Source organism: Chlamydotis macqueenii, chromosome 1 (genome assembly GCF_036417535.1).
Source record: "Chlamydotis macqueenii isolate bChlMac1 chromosome 1, bChlMac1.mat, whole genome shotgun sequence".
Taxonomy (NCBI): domain Eukaryota; kingdom Metazoa; phylum Chordata; class Aves; order Otidiformes; family Otididae; genus Chlamydotis; species Chlamydotis macqueenii.
This window is the reverse complement of record NC_141556.1, coordinates 158123652-158148574: the sequence shown is the minus strand read 5'-3', so window position 1 is coordinate 158148574 and position 24923 is coordinate 158123652. Positions and strand designations below refer to the sequence as shown.

The window sequence follows — 24923 nt, the reverse complement described above, 5'->3', positions numbered from 1 at the left end:
ATGGAAAGCAAAGTAATTGACTGTGTTCACAAAAAGACAATCAGTTATTCTGAATAGGTGTAAAAGGGAGAACAGTGAACCAAGCCAATGGACTTCACTGAGTTTACTGAAGTATACTTTCTTCAACTGAGAGAATTCTTCTTCCTAAAATCAAATCCTGTTGTAAAGAAGTCAGAACAACTAAGCCCTTCTCAGAGAAGCAGTATTCAGTACACAAATACAAACTATCTTAACATGGAAGATAGTGGGAAGAATAGCTAGTAAGAGACCAGCTGGCGATTCACAAATGCTTTGATGATTTGAAACGTAAGAAGTAATAGGAAAAAAGAAACTAGGTCAAATTATCAAGGACAAGTGTAACAGCAGTAAAGCAAACTCATACAGAAGCAAACTCAGAAAGGTCACATCACAAAAAAAAGAAGAGGTAATGTATGTAAAGAACAAACCCCACAATTCCACAGATATATTAGTAAGAAGAAGAGCAGCAAGGAAGGAGTTATTCCAATACTCAGTGGGAAAGAAAATGGACAATGCCAAGAAAACAGAAGTGTTCCGTGCTTTTTTGCTTCATTTCTTTTCACAAAGAGGTCAGCTGCAATCAGATGGCAAGCACAACCACCAGCAGAAAGGAAGCAAGAACAAAAGCAAAAACAGTGAACTACAAGACACATAACTTTTAGCAAATTTAGTATTTTTTAAATTACAGTGATTGATTACATTTTTTCCAGCAGGTCCTATACAACCCAGAGTAATCTCAACTGTTACCTCTGAGAAATCATGAAAAACACATGAGAATCCAAACGCTTGAAATAAAACAAAACCCAATGCCTACATGCCTACTTTTAAAGAGGAAAAGAGATACAAAAGGATAAGCTAGAGAAACAAAGCTAAGCTAACTGGTCGAAATTACCCAGAAAAAAAACAGTTACACAAACTGTTTTCTAAGGGACCTTCTAAAACATAAAAATATATGATTAATTTTTTGCCAAAGACATATTTTAGCCATTTATATCAAACTAAGTACAACTTCTGACTTGCACAGAAAAAAAAAAAAGGGCCTTCTCGATGAAAGCAAACCTGTAAACATCCTATACCTTGACTTCATGAAGGTATGAGAATGCCGCTGGAGACAGTGTGAAATACACCACAAAAAAAAATAGGCTGCATGAAATTATTATAGAATGGCTACAAATAACAGCTAGAAAACTACACTAAGAGTCTAGCTCATTGTGAAAAATTTAAAGGTACATTCTGGACTGGATCTTTCCTTTGTCTGGCTCTAAGAGATAATTTTAAAAATTTGGATAACAGAATAAGGAATATGCTCATTAAGTTCAGAGGTGCTGCCAGGCTGCAAAGGAGAAGTCAGAATTCTATTGACAAACTGGAGAAATGGTCTAGTGAAAAAACCTGATAACTGAATGCCATTCAATAGGCACACACTCAAAGTTGTACAGAAACAGATTTGTCTTCTTGTGAACATCTTGTGAACTTCTTGTGAACAAGTCTCAAACGCCAGGAATGTCTCAGCATGTCAAGTGGAGCTGAGCTAAAGTATGGACTCTCAAAGATGTAGCAGAAGAGAAATCATGAGGGTCTCATGATGAGCATCTCATGGGACAATGCCAAAGGCCTGGACTATAGTAAGGCCTTTGACACAGTCTCCCATAAGATCCTGAAAGCTGTTGATGTACAGGCTGGATATGCAGCCAGTGAGGTGCACTGAAAACTCATTGAGTGGCCAGGCCCAGAGGGTGGTAATCAGTGAGTACAAAGTCTAATTGGAGGCCAGTACCAACCAGTGTACCCCAGGGGCCAATACTGGGTCCAGTCCTGTTCAACATCTTCATTAATGATCTGGATGAGGTAGACTGTACCCTCAGCCAGTGTGCAGATGACATAAAACTGGGAGAAGTGGCTGATATGCCAAAGTGTTATGATGCCATCCAGAGGGATCTCAACAGGCTGGAGAAATGAGAGAGTGAGAAACTCATGCAGTTGAACAAGGAAAACTGCAAAATGCTACACCTGGGGAGGAACAATCCCAGGCACCAGTACATGCTGGGGGCCACTCAGCTGGAAAGCAGCTTGGTAGGAAAGAACCTGGGGGTCCTGGTGGACACCAAATTGAACATAAGCCAGCAATGTGCCTGTACAGGAAGGAGGGTTAACGGTTCCCCCTGGGCTGTGTTAGACAAAATATTACCAGCAGGCCAAGGCAGAGGATCCCGCTCCTCTACTCTGCACCGATAAGGCCACACCTGGAGTACTGTATCCCCAGCACACAAGAGCCATGGTCATACTGGAAGAGCCAGTAAGATGATGAAGGGACTGAAGCTTGTCTCCTATAAGGAAAGGCTGAGAGAGCTGGGACTGTTCAGCCCGGAGAAGAGAAGGCTCAGGGGGGATCTCATCAATGTATATAAATACCTGAAGGGAGTGTGCAAAGAAGACTGAGCCAGGCTCTTTTCAGTGGTGCTCAGTGGCAGGACCAGAGAAAATGGGCACAAACTGAAACACAGGACGTTCCCTCTGAACATCAGGAAGCACTTTTTTTATGGTCAGGGTGACCAAGAACTGGCACAGGTTGCCCGGTGAGGTAATGAAGCCTCTATCCCTGGACATATTCCAAAGCCATCTGGATATAGTCCTAGTCAATTGTCTCTAGGTGAGCAGATCAGCTCAGATGATCTCCAGAGGTCCCTTCCAACCTCAACCATTCTGTGAGTCTGTGATCAAGATGTCCTCCAGAAAGCCATAATCTCTGTTCCTTCGTTTTCTTTTGCAGCCTCAAAAGGTCAATACAGTCACATACAGAATTGTAATATTATGAAAATTCATCAGTGATTAAACTTCAAAGAGAAAGATTTTCAATTAAGAACCGTTTTATCTTGTGCTTGTTCCTGGGTCAATATGCACAACACTCCCCACTCCCACCCCAACTGCAGAAATCTCAGTAAACTAGGCTGAAAAAATAAATACAAAAGACTGGCATTCAGCAATGCCTTCACTCATTTTTTTTTTAAATGGTGATTTGAAAATGTAAAGCACTGCATGAGTGCTAATTATTATTATGAGATACACACATGCCAACAGAAGTAATCATTCTAACAAAGCACATTCCCCTAATATGGCACTACTTCCCACCAGAAAAATCTTGTGTCAGAAAATGAAACCAATCTTTTGTTGGCACCTGTGCCTCATTGAAACTGGTACACCATATTGCGAGTGGGCATTGTGCCACTCTAACAGATGGACAAAATTGTAAGCATGCCAAAAAAAATAGAGTACTTGCTTCTTTTTATTTTTTTAATCTAGAAAAATATAGTGTTTCTATACAAAACCAAAAATGGTTGCTCAGATGGTCCCTCTTTAGGAGTACGTTAAGTCTGAAAGTTGAGGGGACTGAATGAAATAGAATCATAGAATAGTTTGGGTTGGAAGGGACCTTCAAAGGTCATCTAGTCCAACCCCCCTGCAAGGAGCAGGGACATCTCCAAACAGATCAGGTTGCTCAGAGCCCCATCCAGCCTGGCCTTGAATGTTTCCAGGGATGTGGCATCCACCACGTCTCTGGGCAACCTGTTCCAGTGTTTCACCAGTCTCATTGTAAAAAATTTTTTCCTTATATTGAGTCTGAATCTATCTCCCTCTATTTTAAAACCATTACCCCCCATCCTATCACAACAGGCCCTGCTAAGGAGCTTCTCCCCGTTTTTCTTATAAGCCCCCTTCAGGTACTAGAAGACTGTTACAAGGTTTCCCTTGAGCCTCCTTTTCTCCAGGCTGAACAGCCCTAACTCTTTCAGCCTGTCCTCATAGGAGAGGTGCTCCAGCCCTCTAATCATCTTTGTGACTCTCCTCTGGACTTGCTCCAACAGGTCCATGTCCTTCTTATGTTGGAGGCTCCAGAGCTGGACGCAGTACTTCAGGTAAACCATAACAAGCCATGAGAGCTCCTCCATTTAGACTGCTAGACTTAAGTATAAGCATTCCTAGAGCAAGTATGCATACACTAAGTGTTTTACAGCATGGAATTGACTGATCCTAAATTTATGAGCAGCACTCAACTCTGTCTTCCTACACGCTAATCTTGTTTCTTTTGACAGAACTTATTTTAAAGTGTCCTAAATCCACAAGTGAGTGAAAACAAATTCCTTAGAAGTTAACGATATGAAGAAACTACTACATTTCGAGTACCAAGCTTAGTCTTACTTTAAAGTCAAACTAACAATATCCCAAACAATTATTACTAATTCAGACATTGACGCATTCAGCATCTCACTCCTCAAAGCTCATTGAGCAACTTAGGACTCACCCAGATAACAGCTTGGAGCTGTTTAAGAAGTCACCATCTTCAAGTGAAACTCAGCAACTGATTCTGTGAAAGCATTTACTCTTTTGAAAGTCGAAGCAAAATAAGTTATGTTGAGCTCCTGCAGGAAGTTTTAATTTCTAACTGAAATAGATCCCTGATGCTCATATATTCCATTGATATGCCTTGCCCGCGGGGATGGTGTCTTCCAACTAAACTACTACAAATACTCATCTAACCAAGCTAAGATTTCTCTGCTTTTGACTTGCTAAGCAAAGGGGGAAGAATTGCCTAGTCTTAAAAGATCACATAAGAATCCACTGTTAGAATTAACTTAAGCCTGAGATCTCTTTGTTTGTCTCCAAATGTACATACTACTGCAGCTCAGCTCAGTGTTTCACTTAATGAAGTTACAATAGCAAATGCCATTCCTAAACATATCCAAGCATCTCAAACTCATTACACATAGGCTTCAGTAAAGGGATCATCCATCCTTGAATTACACCATGTTGGACGAGCAAAATTTAGCACTAATTCTACAGAAAAAGGTTATTGTTTCTCCTCTGTCCACTAAAATAATAAAATTGTTAATTTTTCCACATATAACTACTTGCTCCCAAGGTGTAAAAATATGAACAGTTGGGCACATAGTTGAAAAATCAGGGCCCACATGTTTAATAATAGTAAATACCTGTTGACCAATTGCAAAATAACCAACAAATTTCCCATACCTTAACACTGATCTCTTTCACATAGGAGAGTGGAACATTTCCATTCTATAGGAAAATCTCCACAGTACAAAGCTCCAGTATTCACAAAACCCATAACTACAGTCTACTTCATATGTTTTATTAAATTAGCAATGAACTAGAAGATGACAGGTGACTACACAGAAAAGAACAAAACAGAAACACACAACCAGAACAAAGTAATTTTTAGAAGTCATAGCATATGAGGAAACAGTTGATCCCCTATTTAATATCCAGGCCAATATTATTCACGTGAAGCCAACGATGAACTCATAATTTTACATCACGCAGAGATCACCAGTGCAGATGGCAAATACATGCAACTGGATCACTGTCAAAGTTGAAGACAAAGGAAGGCAAAATGATTACTACAACAATTTTAAAATGCCTTGTGAATTCCCAGAGAAGCTGCATTAATATTCAACAGAGTTAATAACCCACATTTCCCTTCAGAACATACCTAAACAGTTGTCAGCTCTTGCTGTCTCCAAAGCCTATGCAGTGGATTTGTCCCCACAGTTGTGTTTTAAAACAGCAAGACAGAATGAGAACAACAGATTAGTTCCTTGCAAATATAAATGTTATCCTATCAAAGATGGTAACATTAAAAACTGTATATTCGGAAAAAGTAAGAGAACTGTAGAATTTCAGTAAGACAATTATAGCCCACATAGTGTGTTAAACGCTTATATTTTAAAAAAAAAAAATCATTGCTACAGATTCTGGCTAAAAGAAACTGTTTACCCAAAAATCCACCAAAACTACAAATAAACCACGTCAGGCAAACAAGCTGCAGTATATCCAGACCTTTACTAAAAATATTATTTTCCTTTGGAAGTTTTCCAGTCTTACACTGATATTTTTCTGATCTCCTGATTGTTTTCAGTATTATATATACTTTCCCCACAGTACTCCCAAATCCTCCCTATTCCCAAGCAAAAAAAATTTCTTACATTCATTCACTTAGACATCAGGTGACAACAAGCACTAACCAGTCTCTCTTCTATGAATTTTGTCTCTTTTAGAGAAGACCAAGAATGACAACAACTGTGTCTATGCTAGTGAAACACAAACAGATTTCTGTAACTCAGCTGTACACAAATCTCACATTGCCTTGCTGCAAGAATAACCAGGTTCTTTATGAAAGACTTAAAAAACCTCTGTCTGATAGTAGCATTGGAATGCTGCTGGTAACAAAACAGTATATGTTACTGAGGAAACAACCGTATCAGTAGCATTAACTCAGGTTTTTCAATGTTTATTTTACTGTGATGCTCACTCAAAGTTCATCAGTAAAAGTAAACTGGCATCAAACATGTTTTAGTAACTATTCAAAAGACAATACAAATGTGGCCCACAAATCCTGAACTGTTTAGAGTTGTACTCTTTTAAGTACTCCAAAAGAGTCATGCTACCATGCGTCTACTAATAACAATTAAAAAAAATCTACCTTTGATAGTTCCTACTGCTTGCAAAAAGCTGATGACCTAAGTGCTACATAAAGATAAATCACCATCTTGGTCTGACATAGAAAGTGAAGCAACAGTAACTATTAACTTGGACTAGAACTATCAATGTGTACTGGCGGTATCACAGACTTTCTGGATCTTGTGGATTTGCCAGCAGAAACGTTCTGAGGAAAACATTCTGAGAGAAGAAAGAGTATTTTTTCTTTGCCGCCTAGGAGATATTGTTCAGGTCTGTTCTTTGAACTATACGTGCATATTTTTAAAATGCTTGTGCTTCACCTAAATTCAGAGCGAGATCAGCTTACATTTGGGACCAAGACAGTGTTTGCTATCTTTGACTCCCTCAATCTATGCAGAATCAAACTCAGCTAAACTCAGATAAAAATGTCTTTACTCGTTATTTATCCTATCATTTGTGAATGGCTAGAAGAACTGTTCACAAAAGAAGGAAATTCAAACCACCAAAATGGAGTCATCCAAGGGTAAAACTTCATATTTACTTTAATACAACAAAACCACTGAAAAGTTGTACTCTACTACAGCCACTTCCCCATATTTGGTTGCCTTTTCCTAAAGCCATACAAACACAGAATCAGAGAACAGCCCAGGCTGGAAGCGGCCTCCAAAGATCATCTGGTTTGACCTTTTGTGGGAAAGGGAGCCTAGATGAGATTACCCAGCACTCTGTCTAATTGCGTCTTGAAAACCTCCGGTGATGGGGACTCTGCCATGTCTCTGGAGAGGTTGTTCCCGTAATTGGTTATTCTCACTGTAAAAAAAATTCTTTCTTACATCAAGGTGAAACCTCTCTTGACAAATCTGCTTAAGAGACACAGCTCTGACGCTATTATGATGTAATGTCCAATAAAAAATTCTAAGTGCTGCTTAGTATCTTGTCTTCACAACTTTTTCCTTCTTCTGTATCAATGACAAGAATTTCAGTACAAGAATACTGCTAAAATGACACCGGCTTCTAAAAGCTATCAATCTGGCTTTCGCAACTTGAACAAGCACTCAGTATACCCCTTAACCAGAGTACACATCATATTCTTAATCGTTCTTGAGATGTCCTCCATAACAAAATAATTACAGAGTCCTATATAAAAGTCTCCAATGGCCATCCTAAGAATTTGGCTCTTGAGTTCTTCAAGTATATAGGTCTACCTATACCAACAAACTAGAAAGCACACAGCCAATATTTTGATTTGTCTAATTTACTCTGGCACTAAACATCAAAGCACAATCACATTCAGTAAAACAGGTGAGAAAAGAATAAATGAGCAAGCAAGATCCCAAGGCCAATTTTCATCAAGAAATTATTAGTTCAGTTGAAAGAAATGAAACGTACTCAAAGAGGAGGAAAAAAAATCAGAAGTGAACAGGAATCACTGGAAGTACATTTGAAGTGGTGAAGATTAAGTTAAACTTATGATATCAGCTGTAGAAATACACAAAATAGTTCTAAACAATCTAAACTCAATTAGCAGGAGCTGTTCACAGCATCTTAGAGCTCACTGTGGACTAACTTACCCACCTCAGCCTACACTAAACTCTATCATGCCATCCATGACTATGTCGTTAAACTAGATCATTCAAAGCCAGCTCAGGTACCCCTGTAATACACTGTCAACTCTGGTTAAACAGTACAGGCCATACCTATTGCACTGATATTATACAAGCTCTTCACAACACAGCTCTTCATGGTTCACCAAATGATTCCCATATTTCCTGTAGTGGGACACACTCAGATACCAGATTGCATGTCCTGTACAGTTTTTCATAATCGTGAATTGATGTATTCCTGTGTGTTTATTTAACAGAGCCCCAAGATAATTTCTCCACAACTGCATTTGAACTACCAACTCGCATTTAGATAAAAAAATACAACAGATCTAAAAGCTCACTTAAAAAAATACTTACAAAAGGAATTACTAATGTTAAATACAGCTGTCTAATAAAACCCCTAAAAGTAACACCATATTCAGCATGTATAAGCCAGCACTTGCATATTGCAGGAATTTAGAGGGCTTACTCATATGAATAATTCTTTACAATTCATTAAAAATCCAGATAAAGTTCCTAAAGTTTGTTCCCATTTAATCCAGCCCAACACAATGGCACAAAGCGTACTAAAATATTTAAGGATATACATTTATATGTTTGATTTATTTTGAAAATACTTATTGAAATATTTCTTTATGCTTATAAATAATAAAACATTTAACAAATAAGCCTATTACAAAATAGACTTTTCTTAAAATAAATTCTTAGTGTTTAACGGGAAAGAGGAACAGCAGTCTTTCCAGCTCTTCTAACAATAAATACCTGCTAAAGCAGATTTAGAAAAAAAATATTTTATGAGGGTATAAACATGAATAAATTCAAACCATATCAAGCTGACATTTTTAGTTTTTATATACTTCACCGAAATGTATGAATGCAGCAAATATACACAATATAAAATTAAAGGGGCAAACAGAATGCTTACTTTCTCTAAATGCTTTACAGTAGCCAAGGAATGACAACAAAAAGAACAGGGCACACAGTAGGTCTGCTCTGCCAACAATCCCAGCAACCTTAAACAAACAAACAAACAAACAAACAAACAAAAACAGAAAAAGAAAAAAAGTTTCAGATTACCAGATCTTATTCTTAGAAAACCTGAGATAAAGATAGACACACACACATACAAAGTGAAATGCATAAAAGAATATTGCTGTATCACTTTTTTTTTTTTAACCTGGTTTACTGGATTAGTGATACTCAGTTTTCTAAGCTGCATCCTAATTTTGATTGGGTATTGCTTATGGTATCAACTAGGTAAATGATTTGGCTTTAATTTATGAAAAACTGCTGTTTTAAGAAACTAAGAAGGATCTCGCTGAAGAAAATGTAGACTTTGCCCCATTCCTTCTGTTTTTTGGATCAGGTTGCCTTTCAGTAGAACTCTTAGCAAACATCCTGAACCTCAACAAAATTGCTGAAATGAAAATCAAGGCTGTCCACTTTGAGAAGACAAGCCAGCCTTCAGATTGCCGTCTTATACTCAGAATGGACAAATAGCTTCCAGTCTGCAGAACAAGGAAAAAAAAATAAAATCCCCCCTCTTGCAGTTTTTTATATTACAATAATTGATTGCATTAGAGGTACCTCCAACTGTATCTTGTAAGAGAAGCTGTGCTAACACAAAATAAAATCAGAAGCGGATTCTGGGACCTCTGTACTCCAGATCTCTGCCAACCTATTTAAATCAAGAACATTCTCAGAGCCATCAACAAGCTTTGGTTCAAGGCCTTAAACTGTTATTTACAATAACTTGGTGAGACACTGCATGTTATATTCTTGGATCTTCATTCCTCAGTTACACATGTGTCAGGATACACTATGAATTTTTTATGGAAATTAAGACAGAGGGGGATGGCAGGGGATTGTATAGGCTCTGATGTTGGGACCTCACTAGAACATATATCCAGAGCAAGGATGATAGAAACACCCCTTTGTTTTCAGTATAGCTCTACTTCCTGGAATGCTGGGTTCCATGTTTCCAGAAGATAGACACAGAGGCCTTTCTGAAGCAGGGCAGAACAGCTACATCTTGGGTTGGTTTTTTTTTAATCCACTTTTTGAGGTGATAGTCCAGGGACAAAAGTAGAAACTTTGCTTCTTGTGTAGTACACCAGTTGTCCTACTTTTTGAGCAGAAAAGAAAGAGGAAAGTAAAAAGATAAATTGTATCTTCATTTTATTTAAAGGCCCCTGCTAACCCTCTCTTAAGAAAAGGGCATGTGTTTCTTTGTGTCAGTCTGACATGATGGAGCAACTATTTCTAAATAACATCAGAGAGAGAAAGAGAAGTGTAGAGGCATGACAGTAGAACTGAATCCACTGAAGAGACTCTCTACCCTCAGCTTTACTTGAGCACTGTAAAAGGAGAAACTGTTGGACTCCTAAATTCAGTTCAGAAAAACTTCTAGATTTACCCAAAGCCATGCACCTAATTTCCCTGCTTCTTCTTCTATCTTACAGAGGAATTACAAGAATTAACTCAATAGCTGTGGAGTGCATTGAAAGGTGAAAGTAATGAAGTGCCATTCTGTTTCAGGAGCTGCTCTCAGCTAATGAGATAAAAGTAAAGGTGAACTGACATAATTTTGAAAATAAATGGCAGCTTGTTACAACAAAGAGATTAAGGGGCTCATAAAACATATGTGGCCTCAGATTAATCCCACAGTACAATGTTATCCCAAATGCAGGATCAGGCACATAGTCTCTGGTAACAAGGTGAATAAAAAAAATACAGCTTTAAATTACTATCAGGCATATTCTTATGTCCATGTTTCATTTAGTGTTTCACCACTCAAGTGTTACAAAGAATAAGCATTTTTTAGAAGACAGAATTACACTACAAGAGTGTTTACTTGTAGGAAGAAAAATTATAATGACAGATGTTTTTCTTACATAGGTACTGAAAGCATTAAACTTTTCAAGATCTGTTTTACATGACAGTTTGTTTTATGCTGTATATACCAAAATCCAAAGCAGCAAACAGACAGATTCTTCACAATTTTATGTCAAAACATGTCATCTTATTTCAAAACCAAGATGTCATGATACTTATAAGTCACAGCTTTAAAATAATGAGAAATGCTTTTTGAGGAGATGCTGCCTGACACTGTAATGCTAAAACCATAGCAGTATCATGACTGCTACATTGCAGCAAGATTTATTATTCACTGTGTAAATGATCAGAGGCCTTTGTTCACTCCTGGATCTTAGAAGAGACATGGTATGGAAGAATGCTACTTTTTTCCTCTTCTTCCAATGTTTGCCCAAAGCATACGCAAACCTTCAAACCTCGCATATGCAAGCAGACCGCGTCACTTGTAATTTATTTGACATGAACAAGATCTTATTAACACTTGCCTGCTGATTTAAATATATTTTTAAAGCCAAAGTGAATGAAGAATAAAATCATGGATATTTATAAAGGAGTCAATAGTAAGTCTACCACAAAGTTAAGAATCAAGTGAGATTTCTCTTTGCATGTCAGAACATCAAAAGCACAGAAGACTTGTTTTACTTCACTTTGATATCAAGAACTGGTTTTGGAGAACAAATACCAGGGGCCCTTCTGAAACTAGTATAATGTGCTCTCACTATGAAGCTATTCTGCAGGCAAGCAAACACCAGAGAATGACTGGCAGGATGTGTTAGCCACACTGCCAAATAAGGTGCCAAATTACTAATACATAACTTTGCACCATCTCTAGGTTTCCAATACATGTAGGGTTCCCAGTCAGCTAAGAGGCAGAGCTTTCCATAATCTCTTCCCCATCAATCATGTGCAAAGCAAATGGAAAAAAAGCCAAAACCATGGCATACTGTGAATAAATGAAAAATCTGTGCCTAATATATAGAATAAGATTCACTGAGGATTCAGTGTTCATTACTAGCACAGAGATGAAAGTTAAACTTAGTACTTTTTCAGTAGCTCAGTCCTTCCAAACTCTAAAAAAAAAAAAAAGTATTCCTGCATTGTGATTATTTTATATTTCATTTATTCATTATTATAACAGCAAGCAATCAGGGACCACATCCAGCAAGCCTACTGGCATAAGGCCAAAAGATTTTCTTAGCTATGAGTGCAAAAGCGCATTTTAAGAAAACCATCTCCTCTTCACTGGAATTTCCATACAAGGACTTTGATCTTTGGTCAGGTATTTTAATTGGTTGCTACGCACGTGTCATGTTTCTATCCGGCATCTTTACAGTTTCAACTTCCAGCCATTGTTATGCTTTTGTCTGCACTATTAAAGGGCCCACTACTATCAAATTTGTGTTCCTCATGTACATAATTACAGACTGTGATTAAAAAAAAAAAAATCCTTTAATCTTCTCCTTCATATTAAAAATATAAACCCATGGAGTTCAATCTGTCATGACATAGGATGATTTCCAGGCCTTTAATCATTTTCTTGGCTCTTCCAAGCCCTCATCATTTTTCCCAGTGTCCTCCTTGCAGCACGGATTCAAAACTGGATGCAGTATTCTAATACAATCACATACAGAGTTCATATAATGCCCCTACTCCATTTTTTTATCTCCTTGGTTTTTTATCAAAGCAAATGGAAACGAAAAGCAGTTATATGTTTGCATTCAGTTTATCTTCCATTCTCCTTGGCAGCTCACAAGCTAATGTTTCTAGTAATGAATTCTTAACCCAGTAATTAGGGAAACACTGTCGTTTAAGGCTATCCTTCTTTAGTTATTGTACTTAAATGATTTAATTTATCTTCCTTAATAAGGTCCAGCTCTGTGGAATTACAAGCTTTTGGACATACTAACCATAATATTTGATTGTTCACGTAAGACATGTGCCAAGAGAAGTGTTAAGAATATATAAAAGCAGTGTGTAGACTATAAGGCTATGTCAGAACTAATTAGTCAAGACAGTCAAGAACTTCTAAGATACAAATCATTGGAGCTAATTATTCAGTACTTACACATTCAGTGTGCACTGGATGTACAGCAAACAGCAAAGCAGCTAGAAGAGATGTCTTTGGAGCCAGGTTTAGCCTTCTTCCTTTATTACTGAATTGCAGTCCACCCAATAAAATCGAGAACACATCAACCATCAACACTGAGATAGTACAATGCAGTATTATATTGATGACATGGAAACCAACCGGGTAGAAGCCTCCAGCAAAAAGGTAATTAATTCTATATAGAAACAAAAACATTAAAGCTACATCAATGGTTTGAGATATGCAACCAGAAAACCTAAACAACTCCATAGCAAGATCACATTATAAACACATACACACAACAACAACAACAAACGCTAATGCTACTATGTTAATCATACCTATGGCTTCTTAGAACTAGCTTTTGGTCAGCAACGTTTTAGTATTGCAACACAGGAGTGTCCTACGGATAAGCAACCCAGCCTACTGAGGGGGATACCCTCGGGTTTAAGAGACGCTATGTCCCAAAACAACCCAATAAAATAATTTTAATTAAATCCACACAGTGAGGGAACTAATATGCACTGAGACTATGATTTCCACAGACATTCTAGCTGAAAAACGTCCTAGCATGATATGGAAACTATCTGGGTACAATCCCATATAAATCTAGAAAGTAGTCAGTTAGCATACCTTAGTAACTAATTTTTAGGACTGGTCAGAGAGGTTTCATGCAAGTATTAGAACCAGAAAGAAATATAAGGGAAAATTCAGTCTAAAACCCTACTCAAGACAGGGTCTCTGTGTTAAAATGGAAAGGAAGAAGAAAAGGGAAAAACATCTTGTTATTATCTGTATACTTTTATCAGGAGGTGAGATATATAGATACTTCATTTGGATAGGGGATTTTATATAGTTCATTTGGTCAGCCTGCATCTGGCTTAAATAAAATCTATCAAAAAAGTCTATTATAAATATGATAAACACACATATTGGAGCTTAGGGAAATTAAGGAAACCAGTTTCTTACTTGTGAAAATAGCATTTTATCTCCACATGCTCATCTATATTTGCAGATAAAGTAATGACTGTATCCCAGTTTGCTCTTTAAACTAACCAGGATGTTACTACAGATGGAATATACCACAGAGACCTTGAAAAGAAAGGAAAGCATGTGCTGTGTAATGCACTGAAAGCTTTAATAGGTTTAAGACTCTGACACATTCTATTCAGTTGCATATTTTCCTTGATGAATATGTGATGAAACCCCAACAGACAGTGAAACCCACAGCGCTAAGTACTTAAAACACTGACACTGCACTTAAGAGTCAAAGTTTTTGCTTGAATATGATGATGAAGACTGGGAGTACTTCTTCCGCAATCACTTAGTCCTTGGCTTAGACTGGACACAACTCCAGAACCAGGGCCAGGTCCCCATCCACAACACTGGGTAAAATTAAGACACTTAAGACTGAGTCCTCGAACATTCTCTGCATTACTGTGCGCAATTTCTACATGGTCTACTGCTCGCTCAAATCTTTGTGCAAAAAACATGAGCTAGGCATCTACAGAAGTAATCCTCATAAACCTTTAGTTATTTGAGAAAACCAGCAAGTTATATTCTATGATATATACAGGCAGACATCTCTCTGACTAGGATTCTCACAGAAACACTCACTTGAAGTTAGAACATCAGGGGGGAAGAGGTGGGAAGACTCTTCAGTGACCTAGTGGCAAAAGGCCACAGCAGATTGATGCTATTTATAAAAAATCATTTGACAGGTCACTAGGAAAGCAGAGAACAGAAACTACAATAGCAGTATAAGTGGCAGCATGGCAAAGTGAAGGGAACATACACCTCCTAGTTCTTCGATGACATGACCTACATACTGACCCATACTGCCCCTAGTACTGAGGTATATAAGAGCATAAGATGCAATCTCTGAAAGGTACATTGAAATACAGAATGTCAAAATAATTTATACTTTGAGAAAGACACAATTTGAAAATTAAAATTCAATTTGAGATTAAGGTAGTGACAGGAAAATCATATTCATAAAAGGTATCCAACAATCCTTCAGATACTTTGTCTCTCTCCTTTTCTGTTGCCTCCTCCCTATAATCAACTAAGCCAATATGTGTTTAAAAAATTCAGACCTCAGGCAAAAAGGCAAGACTTACCTGAAAGTTAGGACAGTTAGTGGTCGATATGACTTATGACTGGTATTGCTGCTGAGTTTGCTACCCCAAAAGTCATGATGCCACAGGTCACCAAGTGGGGTTTCAGCCCTGAGGTCCTGAAAGGAAACATCATAAATTATTAGATTCTTAGCATTTCTGTTTTGCTTGAAGCAGCTAAAACAGATACAAGTTCTAACTAATATAAGCTCAAGCTAACATGAGCATAGCAGGTGTTTTGTTGGTTCACTACTGACATTTGACAAGGTATCCGAGCATCTGTGGCCTGCCAACAAGGTAGGAGAGAACACATACCACTGCTAGTCCCAGGGTACAGCCAAAAGTCTGGGCCACGCTGACTGGCTGCTGTTGAACTGAACTTAAAAGAATTCAGTTTTTTTTTCTTTTCTCTTAACACATTCTGACTTTCATCCACCCAAAAATCCAGGAAGAGATTTATTTCTATCAAATTGATCAAATTTCTATCAAATTTATCAAATTTGGCAAGTATTAGGCAATAGGTTAAAAAAAAAATTAGGAAGTGGAAGTAGGCTAAAATCCTATCACACTATCAAATAAAGTGAAGCATTCTCTAATAGGTTACTAATCAATACACAGAAAAGAGAGCAGGGCTAACACTGTAGTCTTTGAAAAGTCCTATATCACAGCTGTGAATTAAGGCATTTACAGGGAAAATCTTAAGACATTAAGACTCAGAGGGGATTCTATTGGGCTTAAGAATTATCAAGTTGCAAAGTTTCTTCACTATCTCACAGATGTTTCTACTGCCAAACAATAGCTACAAGTTTCTTTCTTCTCCCAGGACTGCAGTTTCGGCACCTAAATTCCTCACCGAAAGATTCCGTTCCTCACCGATATGCACAAAGCCATAAATTTGCACAAGGTCATAAATTTGACTCTCAGAGCAGGACTGCACTCAACCAGCAGCCCACTAAATCAATCAATATGGCCTGCTTTTCCAGGGGCAAGTTGGGATTGGGTTGTACACCAACATCTATTGAAATCTTTGTTCTCTGCAGGGGACGGCTGTTAGCGGGCATTGTGGCCCTCAAACTGTGTTTCCAACTAATGGCACTGCTCCTTATGTACATTTGCCAAAGAAAGGGACTATGAAAGACAGACTTTTTTGTATTAAAATTTTAAAAGTACGTCTTCTGTCTCACAGATGGTCTTCAATAACTTGAGATGGGAAATGTATTTGAGATGCAAGGCTAGTTTTTCCTTTCCTGTAGAATCAGTCTTCTTTTGTCTTCCACAGGAAGAATGCAGGAAAAGCTGAATATATGGAATGAATTAGTGATTAGATTACACTTCATATGGCCTAGAAATCTTCAGTCATGTATTTTGCTCTTGTATCCAAGTTCTATGAGAGAAAGATGGTTTTCCTGCTTAGTGGACTTACTCTAAAATAGCAATTTGCTCTAAGAGACATAGCTATTTAAAAGTTATGTATGATTTTCTTCATAAGAACAGAAAGTAGATATCAAAGAATCTCTAAATATTTGATTAGCAGCAGCTTACAGACAGCAGAGTTCAATACCTGAAGAAAGGTCAGCTTTTCTATATAATGGCTTATGGAAATGACACATTGTGTCTGAAGCTCCTCCTAATCCAACTGTTTGTCTTGCCAAACTAGTAAATAAAGACAAAAGTCACTACTGTGTTCTGGTTAAAATGCTACTTAAAGTGACAATAAAGCATCTGGAAAACAGCCTTGAACCCAAATAAAATCTAGTAACAGAATGTCCCACGATACCGTAGGCATGGGGTCAACTAACAGTGCATCTTTCACTAAAAAAAATAATAATTGAAAGACCAAGGTGGTCGTGAGAGCTAGTAAATTAAGAAAAAGGTCACTGTGTGGTATCCAAGAAAATACTAGCATAGTAATACTCATTAAATCTACAAAATTACTTCATCTGCTGAAGTATTCCTATTGAATAGGAATAAAATATGCTATACCTTGTTTAATAAACTGTGCCTTTGCTAGATGTTCTCTCTCCACATTAAACTGGTAAACTCATTGTCTCTGCATTTTTCTTGTGGATTTTGTATTTCCATATATTCATATGACCCCTGTGTTAAAATGATACTGTCACAAAAGCCTCGTGTAATTTCTAGGGAATAATAGAGGATTTTGATGTGAAAAATACAATAAGCCTCACAGTTTTTCAAACATACCACTAGGTATGAATTAATCTATTTAAGCAGTTGGTTGAATTTCTCAGCACTGCCAACAGCTATAATCCCGGTGCAGGCTGTTGTGTTGCATAGATAAACTGAAACATTTTAAATGTAAAAGCCAAAAGAAATGCATAAAGATTTCAAGTGTGGAAATTGCACATGTACAAAACAACCTGCCCAGTTTCAACATCAGTCTTTTGTTCATTCTTTCAGGAAGTTAAAATGCTATAACTGTGCCCCAAATAAAACTTTGCAGAATGAAACATTGCCAGGAGCTGTGTAATTTAAAATATAGTGCTGCTTAAAAAAAAAAAAAAATCACTGCAGGTTCTTTTAGTCTATGAGATTTATTTCCAATGTATTTTCCCCTCATACATTTATAACTCAAGGTATGATGACTTACACAAGCATAATATAATTTTTACTAATGAAACAGTAATTCTGTGGGATTCTAAAAGGCATATTGCTTTAAGTTGCCTCTCAGTTTTGTGCAAGGCAAAAAAATGTGAATTGTACTCTTCTAGCGGTATGAGTCTCTAGATTATCTGCCCCATATCCCCATGGCCTCAGGAAAACAGAACCAAAATGCGAGGGCAATTCTTTTTACTCTGTGCTTCTCTTTCCAAACATTTAATGAGTACCTTCCAGAACAGTGGAAGAGCTGCTGAGTAACACTAAGACCCACCCATGAGCACAGGCTCACTAACTGCTTCACATGATTCTATGAAGTGTCTCAGCAACTGAAGACACTAAGCTCCTCAAAGTCAAAAGAATCTCAGCTAGAGGTTTGTTTGAGTCACATATTAATTTCTAAGCATTTCAAGGGCTGTTCACTGCATGTATGATCCAGTTTAAAACAGAGCACAAGAATACTCTGTTTCTATTTAAAAAAAATACTGTTGTCACAGGAATATTAAGTGGGAAAGGAGCACAGGACAAGGAAGCTTTCCTTGCTCCTATTAATATTTTCATGGTATAAACCACAGCTGGAGAACCTCTGCACCCTAGAATCACTTAGTGATGCATTATATATCTTGCAACCAGAGTAAGTTTATTCATTGGGCTTATTAATCTGTCACCCTGAGAAGATAATGAAAATATCTCCTATTAACATCAGTGGGTATTAGAAAAGTCTACTGCATACTCTCAGAGACTTAGAAATGAGCATAAAATTAGATCTATAGGTAGTCTTGACGTATAGGTACCCTGTGAATAAGCATTACTAAACATCACATCCAAATTTGCTGCAACTCTAGATAATGCTTTCTTAGATGACAAGCAGACAAAGTCCAATTGGTACGTCAAAAAGAGCTCCCTTCTTCTTGACCAGAAATCAACACTTGCTAAGCTGAGCATCTCACTTGCAAAAGAATGAAAGGGGACACATTCTGAGGAGAGAAAAAGAAAAAAAAAAAAAAGCTGTTTAATTTGCTCACACTTTTGTTTATGCATTAGAACCCAAGTCATGCTATTCAAATAGCATTAGGAATAAGATTTTGTAAAGCATACTTCTGCTTCTAGCTTTGGTAAAGCGCTGCTGCAGAGCTTGTCAACCTTAAATAAGGCTTACTTTAAAAAAACCAATAAAACAAAACAGAAAAATTAAGTTAAAAAAAAAAGACTATCAGAAGCCTACTTAGATTTTTTTTCTTTTACTGTGACCATTTATATCAAAAGCTGGGGGGGGGGGGGGAGAGAGACAAACCTTATTATTGATGATGGCTTCAGAATCATCAAAGACAAAATCTCCATCATAGCTGTTAGCAAAACAGAGGAAGGAAATTAACGCCACAACCATTTTAGCCCAGTATGATGGAAGGAGGAACCATGATACGTCATGGTCCAGATTAGGCTCTGTTTGTGCCATTCTGTGAAATGCTTGTTCCAAGTTGGGAGCTTCAGCATTATGTTGGTTGCAAATCTGAAAGAAATACATACAAATGCAGAGTTATAGTTGTAGTTCACTAAAACATAATTTTAAAAAGAGTTGGGTTGAGAGAGGAGAATGAGGTTTCGTACAACCAACATTTTTTCTCTCAGTGTGTTTCATAATTACTGAAACATAGCTAAACATAATTTTGTACTTCAAATGTGGAAGAAAAGCACAGTTTCTTGCAGTTGGAGCACAGAGATAAAGCCAAGAAACTCTTAGATTCTAAGTTAAAGAATTTACCTATGCCAAAGCTAAAACCTTGAAAAAAATCACTGTTTTTCTGTTTCCTACCATTCTTTTCAAGTATAACAAACAGATATCTCAGGGACTGTGGAGCATTTATAAAGTTCTTAAGAGAATGATAAGCACTATAATTTTCTTCGGAGTGTGAAAAACAAACATAATCAGTTGCAAAAAGAGCTCAACTCTCTTCTGTTAATTGAATTAAAGGACCTAGTCTTACATATAGCCCATGTAGGGAATTCATACAAACATCACAGGTAGACATATACAGAGAGCAGTTAATGGACTAGGTCCTAAATCTCAACAATTCAAACAATGAGACAACAAGGCGCATACAATTAAGACCAAAGTAATGTTCACTAGATCACTCTGCATGCCGCAAGTACAGTATAGGCTAAATTCCACTGCTGTATTCACAGGCTTATGAGGTTGTTGAGGTAGATGAAAAAAGACCATGCAATCAAACAGCAGCGAGTGATACATCAGCATGGAGGTACTAAGGCTGGCATTTTACCCATGAGCCACCTTCACTTGGAAGGGTCTCTTCTGATGCTCCAAAGCCAGCCCTCCGCCTGGACAGCTATTCTGCCTCTGCTTCTCTGGTGCCCTGACAGTATTGTGAGTGGTCTTATTATCAAGTGCTGCTACGAATGGCAGGAGGAAGAGGTTACAAATGGAAGACTAAAAGCAGGGCAGAATACACAGTTTTTATTTGTAAGCTTCAAGAACGATAGGCACCTATAATAGCCCAGCTTCACGCTTTCTTCTTATTTATTTGCTTTTAAAATCAACTGTTGCACCCCTGAAAACATTGTATTTAATGTCCTTGAACAATCTAGGAAAAAGCTTTAGTCATTTGGCTTCTTGAACAGACTTGACCATTAGAGCCGCTAAGGCAATTGCTTCGTAGCTTTCTCTTTGCAAGGCTAAATTCCAGTCTCCACATATTCCCAATCTCTGTACACACACACGCACACAGACAGGCAGTACGCCCTGTCACATCAGTGCCCTTTCTCACTTTGGGGATTATATAGCAGTGCTCCCAAATTCGGTAACATGCAGCTGTGCAACCTGAAAGAGAAAGATGCTCCTTAGTAGAGCAAAGCAGAGCAGCCCCTTTAAGAGCAAAACCTTTTTTAAAAAGAATTCACTTTTGCGCTTCTAGTTTGACAAAAACAAAACCTAAAAGCAAGGCTGTTAACCGAGGGAAGCGTATTGCATTGCTCGTAACAGCCCAGACACAGCATCACTGCCCACTACCCAATTAAAATATTTCATCTACTCAAAATTCATTTTGCCCTGAAAGTTTCTCCCATTACTCCCATTTGATGTACAGCTGCTGCCAGTCTAGGCGAGGACCAGTCCGTGGGGGCTCCTTTACCAGACAGGGCAAGGCGTTAACCGCCCGGGTGGGTCTGAGCACCCACGAGGGACCGCGACGCCTCCCCCCCCCCCCCCCCAACCCCTGCCGCCGCGCACCCTCCTCCGAGCGGCGGCCCGATGGGGGGCCGCCCCCCACCCCAAAGAAAGGGGAGCCCCAGCCGATCCCGCGGAGTGCTCATCCCCACCGCCCGGCACCGATCCACTGCAGTCACCCCCCGCGGGGGCGAAGTGGGTGGGGGGCACAGCTCCGGCGCGCGTCAACGGTCACAACGGCCGCGCGCGGAGACCCCCAAACTTGAGGCCGTCCCGAGCGCCGGGCGGGCGGTGCCGGGGAAGGAGCCCGCCCGGGAAGGCGGCAGCGGCGGCGGGCGGGCAGGGGCAGGGGCGAGGCTGCGGGGCGGGCGAGTTTCGCGGCAGCCCTGCCCCACTCGCCGCTCCCCTTTTGTTCTGGCGGCAGCAGCCTCGCCGAGGGGAGGGGGGAGTTGTCCCGGCCCGGCCCGGCCCGGCCCTCAGCCTCACCGCCGCCCCCCCCCGCGCCGTCCGGGCCAGTTCTGCCAGCCCTCCTGCAGGCAAGCAGGGCAAGGGCAAGTTTCCCTCCCTCGCCCCGCGCCCGGCGCGGACCCGCATAGCGTTACCTGCAAGGAGAAAGAGCCCGCCCGGCATCTCCCACCCGGGTGCGAAACTCTCCCGCCCGGCGAGCCCCCAGCCGGAGCGGCCGGCGGGGGAGGGGCCGCGGCGGCTTCGCCTCCGGGAAACATCCTCAGAGCCCATTGGCTGCCTCGCCGCCCCACCCCTCCTTCTCCCCTCCCCCCGGGGCAGCTCCGCGCGCCCATTGGCGGCAGCGGCGGTGACGCGCGGCAGGCCGGGCCGAGGAAGCGGAGCGAGGCGATCGCTTGTGGTGGCCGCGGGGCCGGTGCGAATCGTTCCCTCTTTCTCTGAACTCCGCATCCCGCCGCTTCGTGCAGAGGCGGGGGGCCGGGTGCTGCCCCGCCGCCTGCTCCGCGTTCCTAGAGCTCGCCCGCGTGTCCGGGCTGGTGCTGCTCCTGCTCCTGTCCCTGCGTGGCAGTCGTTATCCCGCGCACCTGGCTGGGGGTGGCCGGGCGGCGGCGGGAGGGGGGTTGGTGCTAGAGCGGGCTTGCCCTGCCCTTGCGCGCCGCTGCGACCGTTACCGCGACCGTTACCAGCGGGTGAGCCAGGGCTGTGCGGGGAACTTTGCGGCGCGGGAAGGGGCTCGTCTGGCCCCGCGGAACCTGGCCGGGCGTGGGGACCGCGTGTTTCCGTGCCCGCAGCTCCCCCCCTGCACTTCCCTCAGGGGCGAGGTTCCTGCCGTGACGGGTTTACCCGAAGCGAAAATCCCCCCCTGAAGAAAAGACGTTACAAAGCCGGTGGGGTTGGGGGCGGGGGGGGGGGGGGGGGGTGGCGGTGTTCTCCGCTTTGGGCGGGAGCCGTGGGCGCCGCGGGCTGCCTTCCCGAGTGGGCTTGGCGCCGCGGCTCTCGGGTGGGTTAGCAGGGCGCCTTTCTGGTACCCGCTCCCGCCTTACCTCGCTGAGGCCCTGGTCCTGCCGGGCTCCTTGCAGGGTGCTCACCGCAGGGCAGATCTCGTGAGGGAGCAATAAAAAGGCTTTATCAGGTGTATTTTGTGCGTGCGTTTCATCATTGCGATTTTTTTTCCTTTTTTTTTTGTGAGAAAGTGTGATTAAACGCTGAACCGTACCACCAAACGTTCGGCAGAAGCTTCTCTAAAAACGGTAAGATCTGGAGATAGTGAAATTGGATGAGAAATCCTGGCTGTGAGCCAGGCGGAGACATATCATTAGGAGGGGGATTTTTGAGATGTTTGCATTCTCAAGTGTGAAATTAACACGGTTCTTTTGTGGCTCCTTTTGAGGCTTTAACTTTTGAGTGGAAATGCTATTTTGGGAGGGCTTCAGTGGTTGCCACCCATAATTGTCTACTTGACGCCTGCTTTGAAACATCTGCGGCTATGACATGGATGGCTCAGCTGCTTGTGAGGCAGCAGCTGAACCAGCACAATTTCCAGGCTAGTATATTTTTCAAGTACATGTGAAGCTCCTGCTTTTAAGATGGAAGTCTGTAAGTTATGCTTGTTCAACAGCTACCAAAAAGCATCCGAGGCACTTCTGGATTGGGAAGCGGTGGAAAGCCGGCGACCCGCTGTCACCAAGCACACAAAGCTCTGTTCACCAGACAGAAACTTCTGGTCCCTTTGCTATAAGAGCTAAAGTAAATACACAAAAGACCATGATCTGCAAACGAGTACATTGTGCCGTGTACTTTAAAATTATCTTGTCTGTTTTGCCCTTATCCCTGATTTAGTGATATAGGTGGGCATAATCAGCAAGCTTTCTATCCTATAATTTACAATCATAAAATGGTAGAGGTAAAAGATGACTCTATGGCTTTTTGGTCAGACTGACTTAAAAATGCGAGACAAAAGGTGAGGTAACATATAGAGCATGCTTTCCAGGTTTTCTACTCCCAAAATCCAAAGCATTCAGAAGTATATAACTTCCTAAAAATGGCTGCTTTGACACATTAGTTCATGATGAGAAAGTACTGGTTGATGACTCACATTTCCTTACTGTTTCAATTTACACCCCCCAAACTAACCCAAATAAATATTATCAAGTCAAGTTCTTGTCAACTGTCTTTCCAGTCTTTCCAAATCCAACAGTCTTTGAGATCACAATATTTATAGACATTTTAAATCTTTTGTTTTTACTAAATGGAAGAGTCCCAACTCAGAAGAGATGAGCCCAATTTAGAAAAAAAAATCCTTAGTTAGGAAAGACAGTGTATCGTGTAATCTTCTATCTTATATAGCTTTCAATGAAGTAAATAAAATTTCAGTTCAAGCTTAAATTTGCACATCTGTAAGAATGTATTTTAACTTAAGCATATGTAAAATATATGTAAGGTTCTGTGAATCAGGGTTGAGATTTGTCTCATCGGACCGTGACAATTGCCAGACTTACACTAGTTGAGCCGCTTTCACATTTCTGTGTTAGATTTCCTTCTGCAGAGGGTTTGACTCTACCACGTTTGCTGATGTATTTATTTCTGCTAATGGCCCATTCACATCAGATACTCTGTAGCTCCTTTGCTCAGTTTTGTAACTGGAATTTCATTTATTCGGTGTAAGTCTGCTGATATCATCAGTTCTGGTCAAATTTATGTCTATCCACACAGCCAGATGCACAGATGGCAGAAATCACCTCATCATCACTTATGTCAATACAACAATACTGATTAACATTTCCTTATGAACTAGACTACATATACAGAGGTCCTTCCTTCCCATTATTTTCCATTTTGGAATAAGCCTTTTTCTTAGTTTTTTTTCTTTTGTTTTTGTAATATACCAGCTTTTACAATGACTTTCTGTTCTAATTAATGTGAAGAACTGCAGACCAAATACCTGTTCTGGAGAGTTCCCTAGTTCCCTCAAAATCTGATTCAAATCAGCTACAGTTGCATAATTTATCTCCAGTCTGCTTCTTTGGAGGGTTATTACAGTGCTTCAATTTAAAACAGTTCCTAAATACAACACTATTTTTTTTTTTAATCTGCAATTTCTGGGAGGATATATGTATGAAGTGAATATCTCCTTGCTCTATAGTTTTCTCAGCACGCTAAATTGATCTACCTAAGTGTTTATTGCTTCCTTAGTTTTAGCAGCCTGCCATTGCAGATCTGCATAAAGGCCAATCTCCCTTCTAAGAAAGGAGTGTGCAAAAGACGTCGTATTTCAAGGAGTCAGCATCTGCGAGTATTGCAGTGACTTTGCAGACAAGAGAATAAAATCTCAGGGACTGTGGTAATGAAGAATTCATCCAAAAGGTTCCAGAAACCTGAAAAGACTGTCAGTCTTTAACATAGTTGTTTTTGAAACAGCTGCATCTTCTCCATGGCCTGGGTTTTGCCATCCTAAATGTGGGTGTGGACATTGAGCCCAGCTGCTCGTA

The 24923-nt window shown here is 40.2% G+C and overlaps 1 protein-coding gene across 3 annotated transcripts in view; it reads right to left on the bottom strand.

Moving 5' to 3' along the window:
- The window catches only part of TMTC4 (transmembrane O-mannosyltransferase targeting cadherins 4), a 52741-nt gene extending 31127 nt beyond the window's left edge, over positions 1-21614 (bottom strand). For 2 of the 3 annotated variants that reach the window (XM_086770952.1, XM_086770958.1), the window contains exons 1-4: positions 19084-19314; positions 15177-15292; positions 13036-13252; positions 9022-9109 (exon numbers count right to left, since the gene is read on the bottom strand). In XM_086770952.1, the coding sequence (XP_086627078.1) occupies positions 9022-9109; positions 13036-13252; positions 15177-15292; positions 19084-19314 (652 nt within the window). Of the gene's footprint in view, positions 1-9021; positions 9110-13035; positions 13253-15176; positions 15293-19083; positions 19315-21572 lie in introns of those variants that run through there. The other variant, XM_086770962.1, reaches the window with a different exon arrangement.
- Between the last annotated feature and the right edge of the window lie 3309 nt (positions 21615-24923).